This window comes from Emys orbicularis, chromosome 4 (assembly GCF_028017835.1).
Source record: "Emys orbicularis isolate rEmyOrb1 chromosome 4, rEmyOrb1.hap1, whole genome shotgun sequence".
NCBI lineage: Eukaryota > Metazoa > Chordata > Testudines > Emydidae > Emys > Emys orbicularis.
In genome coordinates, this window is record NC_088686.1 from 61,287,261 (window position 1) to 61,297,920 (window position 10,660).

Below are 10,660 nucleotides of genomic sequence, written 5' to 3' on the forward strand. Positions count from 1 at the left end.
CTGTTTAGTTTATCAATTTGTTCCAAAACCTCCTCTAATGACACCTCAATCTGGGACAGTTTCTCATATTTGTCACCTAAAGAGAATGACTCAGGTGTGGGAATCTCCCTCACATCCTCAGCCGTGAAGACTGATGCAAAGAATTGATTTAGCTTCTCCACTATGGTCTTATCGTCCTTGAGTGCTCCTTTAGCATCTTGATCGTCCAGTGGTCCCACTGGTTGTTTAGCAGGCTTCTTGCTTCTGATGTACATACATTTTTTTGTGCTATTACTTTTTGAGTCTTTGTCTAGCTGTTCTTCAAATTCTTTTTTGGCCTTCCTAATTATATTTTTACACTTCATTTGCCAAAGTTTATGCTCCTTTCTATTTTCCTCACTAGGATTTAACTTCCACTTTTTAAAGGATGCCTTTTTGCCTCTCACTGCTTCTTTTACCTGGTTGTTTAGCCACGGTGGGACTTTTTTGGTTCCCTTACTATGTTTTTTAATTTGGGGTATACATTTAAGTTGAGCCTCTATTATAGTGTCTTTTAAAAGTTTCTATGCGGCTTGCAGGGATGTCACTTTTGGCACTGTACCTTTTAATTTCTGTTTAACTAACTTTCTTATTTTTGTGTAGCCCCCCTCTCTGAAATTAAATGCTACAGTGTTGGACTGCTGTGGTGTTTTCCTTGCTCCAGGGATGTTACATTTAATAATATTATGGTCACTGTTACCAGGCGGACCAGTTATATTCATCTCTTGGACCAGATCCTGTGCTCCACTTAGGACTAAATCAAGAATTGCCTCTCCTCTTGTGGGTTTCAGGACTAGTTGCTCCAAGAAGCAGTCATTTAAGGTGTCAAGAAACTTTATCTCTGCATCCCGTCCTGAGGTGACATGTACCCAGTCAATATGGGGATAGTTGAAATCCCCCATTATTATTGAGGTTTTTTTATTTTTATAGCCTCTCTAATCTCCCTGAGCATTTCACAGTCACTATCACCATCCTGGTCAGGTGGTCGGTAATATATCCCAACTGCTATATTCACATCTGCTTGCCCCACTTAAGAGATGGCCAAGCACATTCTGCATTAGCTGAGGCTTTGGAGTGGTCTTCAAGGTGGCTATAATGATTAGGTATCATCTGTATTACAGTAACACTCAGACTCCCTACTCTGGATGGTACCCCCTTTGAACTGGGTACTGTACAAACACAGAGTAAAGATGATCCCTCCCCCCTAGAAGTTTCAATCTAATTAAATAAAATACATTAAAGTAAGTCAGCCTAGAGGAGGATGTCCTCCGTTAGAGGGAAAGCTCCAATTGCTGGGCCAGTTGAAGGTGCTAAAGACCCGGTAGGCCATTGCTGCTCCCTGGGAATCCAAAAGCCGTGGTGGTTCCAGTACGACTCCGAGACTGCAAAGGAAATACCTCCTTGACGGATGAAGCTGACGTAATCTCCTTCATTTCATCAAAACGTTTCCCCCTGCCCACCAACAGCACCTAATCTGGATACCGTTTAAAGCAGCTAGCTTTAGTCAGGATCCTAATCTGGTCAGGTGCTGAGAAAACAAAGGGATCCCAAAATCCAGTTCAATGAGAGGGAAAAGGAGAGCCAAGTGTTGCCAGCCCACTGACAACACTGCAGCCCAAGATGTCTCACCATTTCCCTTTGCAGCACCCCTGCCCCCCCCCTCCCCGCACACACACATGTGGGACAGGAAGCATGACAAGATGGAGAAATGTGAATGGAATAACCAAATCCTGATTAGGGATATGTTTTGCTGGAGAGCCATGCTGTCGACTACCTAAGGACTAAGGCCAGCATTTTCAGCAGTGGCCAGTGTTTTTGGGGGGAGACCAGAGGGTTCAGTTCTTAGATGATCAGTTTGAGACACCTTGGATTTTAGAGGTGCTGAGCACCCAGTATTTCCAAGGGAAGGCCTTTAAAAATCAGATTCTAATTGTCTTAAGGTGGCGACCCAAAAACAGGGACAGAAAATTGGTGGCCACTTGAAAATGCCGGCTTTAGACTATGCGTGTTTGGCCAACATTGTTCTCAGAAACAAAATACTAAGGAAGCCACATTAGAAACCTGCTAGCAGCAATCATGATTAAAGATAGATATATCTGTGTTCCACTCAGCTCTGGCCTCATTCACTTATTTTCTACAGCAAATTATACGTGTCAGGAGGAGCATCTGCCCATGTTGCTGAGCTCTCCCAGTGTCATTTTGACCTGTATTACTTACCATCATCCATCTCTGCTATCTGCATGCTACATCACCTACTGGCTTGATCACTGCTAGATTGTCATTGCAGATCATTGATTACTGCATGTCCCCAGTCGCCTCTTTCATCCCATACTGCTTCTACAAAGGAGGGCCCTTTGTCTTCAAACTAGTTCTGCATCCACTTGAGTAGCTCACCATCACCCACTACATAGCCACTTATGTACCTTTAAATTGTGTCTCTTTTGCCATATTGTGTAAAAGCTTCCCCCAGATCCAGGCAAACTATCATATATCCATAGCTCCCCCCCAGTCTATTGACTCTTACCTCTAGTGATGAGTAAATCTTAAAAGGCACAGAGATCTGGCTCTAAAATAAAGAGCTGGACAGCTGCCCCATATCCCTGCCTGGGGGAATGCTGGAGGCCTTCCTGGGAGACAATGAGCACAGATTCTTAGACTCAGAGGAATATTTAGCAAATGAATTTCCTCCTTCACTCCTGTTCCAAACCCCTTCCCCCAGACTGTGATGGGTACTCAATGGATAACTCAAACCAGTCACTTTGCAGACACAAGAAGATGGATGAGCGAGCAGCTCTTCACAGTCCTCAGCTAAAAACCAACCAAAGCAGGCCCTTGAGCCCAACCCAGAATGGTGGGGAAATAAGCCTATACTTGAGCCTCCTTCCTAACACTGGTGAAAGCATGGACTGAGCAGCCACTTGGGCCCCTATATCCCATGCAAGTTCTGTAGCTCACAGACTAAACACATCTTCCCTGTTCGCGAACAGGGCTGGGAGAGAAGGAAACAGCTCACGGCCACACCCACTTACTCCGACCAGAAGGGGAAGCAACTCCTGATCTGATTTTTTCCCCTCCCTCTGCAAAACTGGAGAGCCCTTCTGCTTGAGACCCATACCCTGGCCAACCTCGTTGGAGATCTCTGAGTGCAGGGAGTGACCCTGTTGGCACAGGGAGACCTACAGCACCAAGGACACGTTTCCTTTGTCTTGGGGAGGAGGAGGGGAGCTACACTGACTTTCCATCTTTCCCTAGGCTGACCCCATTGGACAGAAGGGGGGCCTTGATCATGCCATCAGAGATCTCCTTCATGGAACTAGGACACAACTGCCTGTGCCCGTGGGGGTCAGAGTGCACTGCCCTGACCTCCCACACACACGCAGGCCCACATCACCCACCCCTGGTACCCACACACACATGCACTCACTCAGCATCCCCCTCATCCACCCATCCCTCTCCATGCATCAGGTGCTCACACATACAGCAGACATACATTTTCCCATTGCCCCCTCCTACTTTCTTGCATACCGGCTGCCCACACACACATGCACACATGAGCAAGCACTCCCAGCCCTCCAGCAGGACTTCGGCCTTCTCCGTGCCCCCAGTACATGCAGTGAAAGGCCAGGTACTCACGTCGTCCCACTTGATGAAGCGCTCGCCCTTGGATAGATACTCCTTCACCTCGAGGGGCATCAGGATGGGTGTGAGCATCGACATTCTGTCCCACAGATCTGCCCCTCAGCCAACAGGGCAGCTGCGGGGCTCGCTCTTTCTTGGCCCCCCTCTTCTTGATCTCTGCCTCTCACATTGTGTTCTCTGCCACCGCTGCCCTTGGCATCAGGCACCAAACAACCTTTTATATGCCAGGGAAACTTAGGGACGACCAGCACAGACAAGCAAGGAGCCGCTCATCTGCATTGTAAATCAGCGGTTCTCCAAACAAGCAGGTGGGTCCCAGCACAGGGAGGAGAAAATGAAGCTTACGCAAGAGGAAAGCCTGGGATGGGCTGAGAGAAACACACGCATGCACACACTCTAGGAGAGATCTACTCCTTAGAACTCTGCACTACTGAAGAGTAACGTTCAGCAGACACTTCCGGACAGAACTTCCTTAAATTTTTTTCTTTAGAACAAGTGCAGTCTCTGCCAGTGAACCACCCAGTCGTTTATCAATTTCAACAGACACCAGCACAAGAGCACCAGTGAGCCTGGCCACATGTGATCAGCCCCCTCAACACTACGGAACCATCTACCTGGGTCAAGGAATGCATTTATTTTACAGTGCATATTCTACCTATATGGTTCTCATCACTGGAGCATCTGAACACTTCAAATCTTTAATGGAATTATCCTCACAATATCCCTGTGAGGTAAAGAAATATTATACCCATTTTACAGAGGGAGGAACCTGAGACAGGGTACATTTAATGATTTGCCAATGTCATATAGGAAATCTGTGGTTGAACCAGGAATTAAACTCATCTGAGTCCTTAGGAAGACCCTTATTCACTAGGTCATCCTTCCTAGTTCAGGTTACCTCACTTTCAAGCAGGAGTAAGTGCCACTGGTGCAAATCCCAACTTTCTTTATCTGCACGAGGGGGGCTGCACCACTGCAGTTGCCCCAGCTTCTGGTCACCAATGGCTGAATCCCAAGTATAGACAAAACCTCAGAGCAGGTTGAGTGAAAGATTCATTATGGTTCATTAACCTTTCCTGCCAACCTGGGCCCTAGATTTGAATCCAAAGCATGTGAAATTCATGGGTTTGATGCAAAACTGGGGACAGCAAGACAACTTTCATGGAGTTTTGCTTTGTGTTTTGAGGGGCTTTTGAACTTTAAGCTCAGAGGAAGATTTATAGCATAGATGCAAATACCATAGATCGAAACCAAAGGAAAGATCTGCCAGAGTGCCTAAAAGGCAAAACCTCCAAGTTTCTCGTGACTCCAGTGAAGAGCGCTGTGTCTGGGAGATACATAGGACAGAGGGTAAGGATAACAGTCTCTCTGTTAACTGCAGGGGCTGCTCTCACCAGATTGGGGTACAAGTACATTGACACCACTGTACAAAAGGAGCCCGCCACTCCCAAACACAGTTGAGTGCACAGAGGGCAGAACTGTCTGTTTGCTAATTGCAGGCAAGGAGGGGCATCTCCCCGGACAGGTGCAGAAGCATTGGCAGCTGAGGAGAAGTGTGCACAGGTTGAAATGGATGGGACTGACGACATTTTGCCTTTTTTAAATAAAATAAATGGCAGGTTTACTGCAACACATGCCCAACCTAGCAGGATTTCCATATATAAGCTGGGATTTCGTAACAGTTCCCTTCTACGAAAATCAAGCTGTAGCAATTGTGGTTGTGATCTACACCTAGCACAGCCATTGTTCACGGAAGGGCAGAAGAGAAGAATATAAAAGGAAGTAATGCTTCTCTGAAAAGGGTACGTGATAAAAATGGGCAGTATGCCCATGTTGACATTCCTGTTAGTCACGGAGGCAGCCTCAGCATTTTGAACTGGGCCTGACACAAAATTTTCACCCCTGCCTTTCCAAACCTAACCCACCCCATCTGGTCATCCCGCCACTATGCACAGGGCCAGCCGAAGATTCTGGGGAAGGTCAGTCGGACGTTTCTCTGGGGCATTCTCACGTTTTGCTGATTCATTTTGTCTGGAAACTGTTAGATGCCATTAACTCAAGGTGTAGCTAGTGCTCCAGCTATAATGAAAAGCAAGGATGGAAGCAATATTCAGACAGGTTCCCGCAGCGGAAGCAGAGCAGTCTGAACAAAGTTAACATCTTTTAAAAGCATGTTGCAAGGGTCAATTCTTCCTGCAAGTCGGGAGTCTAGACCTCCAGCCACAGCTGGGCTTTGGGCATATTCTAGTACATTTTAGCTGTACATAGTGCTTTCCAAACAGTCCTTTAATTAATCATCCAAGATGCCTGGTATTATGCCCGTTGTACAGCTGGAGAAACTAAGGCAGAGAAATGATGTGACTTGCCAGAGCAATCGAGATCCTCCATGTGAGAGCTGGGGTTAGAGCACAGCAGTCCCTCACTTCTGGCCCTGTAACTAGCCCACTCAGTCTGTCATGCTACTAAGCTTCTCCCACATTGTGTTCAGAGGTCACACTAGCTGCTCAGCTTCAGGCAGCCACCTGGGAAGCAGCTTGTGATGTTCCTGGCCCCACTGGCAACAGTTTAGGCAGCGCTTCCTTTACTAGTGCAGTGTCATCCTCTCCCAAATCAAGGCACTTGTGACTGCACAGATCCCAAAGGCCAGAATGGGGTGAGTATAAGGGACATCATTAACAAACTGGGACTTTTAGGGCAAATCACAATAACAAATATTCAGCACTAGTGATTGGGGTTATATTTTCAAGGCTAACCTTGCAAGAGGCTAGAAACACAGGACCAGATCTTTAGGCCCAGGTGAGCTATGCTAAGGGCAGGAGCAGTGGGAGGGATGCAATGATGGCTTAAAGTCCTCCTTGCTCTCACCTGATCACCTGCATAAGTCAGAGGTGTCACAGGACTGCTGTATCTTATGCTGGCAGTAATGGCTCCCTAAGGGGCATTTTACGTGATCAGATTTTCTGGAGCACAGTGTGTTATGATGGAAGGTTTGGAAGGAGGTGGGATTTCCTGGGAATCACCCCAGCTGCCCTTTGTGCCGTGGGAGGAGTGCTAAAGGAAAGGGGCAAGGCTTGAAGATCTGATCCATACTTTTGAAAAAAAGGAAAGCTGAGATTAGCTTTGCCACCTACAGGAAGTGAAAAGCTGGGAGCTTGCAGTTGGGGACCTTCTGGGTGCAAAAAGGCAGCTCCAATTTTTCATCACATTCATAGTTCTGGCAACAGCTATGTCCCGTGCAGTGAGGGTGCCTCACTGTGGCCTGGTCTACACTAACCCCCAAATTCGAACTAAGGTACGCAACTTCAGCTACGTGAATAACGTAGCTGAAGTCGACATACCTTAGTTCGAACTTACCGCGGTTCAGACGCGGTCCACACGCGGCAGGCAGGCTCCCCGTCGACTCCGCGGTACTCCTCTCGCCGAGCTGGAGTACCGCAGTCGACAGCGAGCGCTTCCGGGATCGATTTATCGCGTCCAGACCAGACGCGATAAATCGAACCCGGAAGTTCGATTGCCAGCTGTCGAACTACCGCGGTAGTGTAGACCTGGCCTGTGAGAGTGTCTGCCTCCTGCTAGTGCCAGAGACACTTCCATCCTCCACACACTTAACCCTAGAGACGTGGCTGCTTTCCCTCTGTCCTGTCCATGCATCACTCTCCTCCCAGCCTAGTGAGAGCACCTTTTCCTGCTGCCAGCCAGATATTTCCATTCTTCCCAAAGACCTTGCCCCAAGCATCTCTTCTCTTTCACTGTGCTATGACTGCCCCAACATAATGTGAGAACACCCCATAGTGTTCAGTTTTCCTTGCTGAATAAAAAATGTGACTGGGTTGGAAACTATCCTAGGAGGATGTGTACGTTTCAGCCGTTCAACCTGCTTTCTGCTAAAATCCCCTCTGTGTGGAGATGACCAGAAACTCTAGCCTCACTTCCTCTTGCAAAACCCAAATCTTATCTTTAGTTTCACACTCCCTTTTGTACATGGAGGCTTCCTTCCCCCTGCATGAAAACATGGCTGATGGATCAGTGGCAAACTATAGCAAAAGGCCTGTTTCAACAGCTCAGTAGTAGCATAATTTATCCCAAACTTCCTTTCCTCTGCTATGGTTCACAGAGTATGTTCGTGTAGGGTGGGCCTGCTGTGGTTGCAAAATAAAAAGCCAAAGAAGAGACTCAAGTTCAAATCTCAAGCCTTGATCTCTGGCTTTCTGGGCTAGCTCCTGAGGAGTGGATGCACTGGGAGAGTGACCTGCTCTGCTCCCACCAAACTGTGCCTTGTCTCATTCAGTAGAGACACCTGACTAGGAGCAGTACCGGCTAGTGCTGAAGGGAGGGCTGTATTGGCTGGTAGAAGGCCCTGACTTTGAGAGGGTTCCCCTAGTGTCTCAGTTATTGGAAACCAGACAGGGAGAGAGGGAGCAGAGAATTAGGATAAAGCGGAGATGTTATAGGAAGGGTGAAAGAAAGAGGAGAAGGGAACATTTCAAAAATCTTTCCAGCCTGTGGCAGCACTGATTTTCAGTAAGCTCAGCTCGAGTGAGGAACAACAGACTGAGGGCTTGTCTACACTACAATGGCTACAGTAACCCCATAGTGAAGGAAGTATTTCTTCACACAATGCCCAATCAACTGTGAAACTCTTTGCCAGAGGATGTTGTGAAGGTCAAGACTATAACAGGGTTCAAAAAAGAACTAGATAAGTTCCTGGAGGATAGGTCATCAATGGCTATTAGCTATTTGCCAGAAGCTGGGGATGGATCACTTGGTGGATAATAGCCCAATTTAATTGAATTGTCTCATTAGAAGTGGTAAGGCAACTCCCATCTTTTCATGTACTCTGTATATATATATATATATATATATCTTCCTACTGTATTTTCCACTCCATGCATCTGATGAAGTGGGTTTTAGCCCACAAAAGCTTATGCCCAAATAAATTTGTTAGTCTCTAAGGTGCCACAAGTACTCTTCATTGGTTTTTTTGATGATTACCTGTTCTGTTCATTTCCTCTGGGGCACCTGGCATTGGCCACTGTCGGAAGACAGGATACAGGGCTGGATGGACCATTGGTCTGACCCAGGATGGTCGTTCTTATGTTCTTATGTTAGTGTAGACACACACTACAGCAATGGAAGGGGTTTTCCCATTGCTTTAGTAACTCCACCTCCCTGAGCGGAGGTAGCTAGGTTAAGGGAAGAATGCTTCCACTGACACAGCTGCATCTACACCAGGGTTAGGCCAGTACACATACGTCACTCAAGGGTATATAACTTTTCACACTGCTGAGCAACGTAGCTATGTCAATTTAAATGTAAGTGTAGCCCTGCCTGAGAAAAAAGAAACACGAGGAAACAAAAGAACATAAAACCCCGGAGGAAGTGTGAGTTCACAGACAGGAGGAGGGGAGCAGTAAACAAGACAGGACTAGAAGCAGGAGTTGGAACAGAGCCAGAAGGGAATCCTCAGCGTGAGCGCCTGAAGTAAATGAAGAGATTTAGAATCGTTAATGTTGACACTGTGCTGCACATGCACCTTGGAGTGGGAGGGACACAAATGGGTAGCTTCCCCTAGTACACCCATGTGTTCGGTTGCTCAGCCATTCCAAACCTCTGCTCCACTGGTTGCATGGGAACAGGCTCTCACAAGATGCATTGTCATTTCCCTGTCACAGCAGAAGAAGGAAGTGCAGAGGCTGAAGAAAATGACAATGAAGAGAAAGAAAGGAAAATTGACAGACCTTCTTCTAGCCGCAAGCTAGGGTGACCAGACAGCAAATGTGAAAAATCGGGACGGGGTGGAGGGTAATAGGAGCCTATATAAGAAAAAGACCCATAAATCGGGACTGTCCCTATAAAATCAGGACATCTGGTCACCCTACCGCAAGCAGGGTTTGGTTTGAGTTTGGGGGAAAGTTTAGGGCGAGGGGGTTTTCTTATTTTAGCCGAAGTGCTCATGTTCTACTAGCTTTTGCTCCTTTGTGGTGAAATTTGTGGCCAACTCTTCTTTATGGAGCACAGCCCCCTTTCAGCTCCTAGAGGATTTCTGGGGATGTTTCCCCTTTCTTGCCTTGTCTTGGCGGAATGGCTGCTCTGTTGTAAAGCTCAGTGAGGCTAGATATTTATAAAGGACTGAAACACAAAATGTCTGAATCCATCAAGTCTGCTATGAACTAAACTCTTTCTGTCTGTGCCCATCCCTTACCCATATTATTCCAAATCCCCGTGCCTTTGCTTCTCTGTTTCAGGGCCTTCTCTTCATGCCCATCCCTCCCTTGTAAGAGCCCATGTTTCTAACTTTCCCAGTCCCTGTCAGTGACCTCATCTTTATGCCTGTCCTCCCGCTCTCCTGCTGATCAACCTCTGCCTTGCCATGTATACAGATTTTAATACACAAAGTGGGCAATACTTAACCCTTGGAGATTTTGCATGGTAGGGTATGAAGGCAATGGTTTTAAGCCATCCTGTCTATTAAACTAGTGACTGAACATCTTCTGTACTCCAGGACGTCATGTGGAAATACAGAACCAAATTCAGCACTGGTGAAAGCAGGCAAAACTCCACTGAAGTCAATAACCAATCACTATCAGAATTGTCCCTTTATAATTATGTTTTGTGATATGAAATATTGACCTCTAGTGGATTTACTAGGAAACTACATACATTGCCTTTATAATTAGTATCAAACTGGAGTGATTAATTCATTCCTAACCAAAGCTGTGTACCCACCTCTCACTCCTCTCTTTTTTTCCTCCTCCTGAACTCAAGGCTTCCTATCACCCACTTAAAGAAAAACAGTGCCATACAAAAAGGTGCAAAAAACAAACAAGCCAATATACAGTTCCTAATCTCCACTGTAAAGTGAGGCCACTGATCTGTGTGTGTAACCCCCTGGTGAGCATGTGTTACGTATCTCCATCTGTGCCTGATCCACAAAGGGTGTGTGTCTTTTACCGCTGCTTGAGACCATGGCTTTTCAGCAAAAATTGTAAAGACTTGACTTAAG

General features: G+C 46.7%; 1 protein-coding gene across 1 annotated transcript in view; it reads right to left on the bottom strand.

Moving 5' to 3' along the window:
• Positions 1-3,982, bottom strand: part of PLCB2 (phospholipase C beta 2) — a 59,839-nt gene extending 55,857 nt beyond the window's left edge. The window contains exon 1 of the mRNA XM_065404271.1: positions 3,652-3,982. Coding sequence (XP_065260343.1) covers positions 3,652-3,735 — 84 coding nt within the window. The 5' untranslated portion in view covers positions 3,736-3,982. The remainder of the gene's footprint in view (positions 1-3,651) is intronic.
• Positions 3,983-10,660: the final 6,678 nt, after the last annotated feature.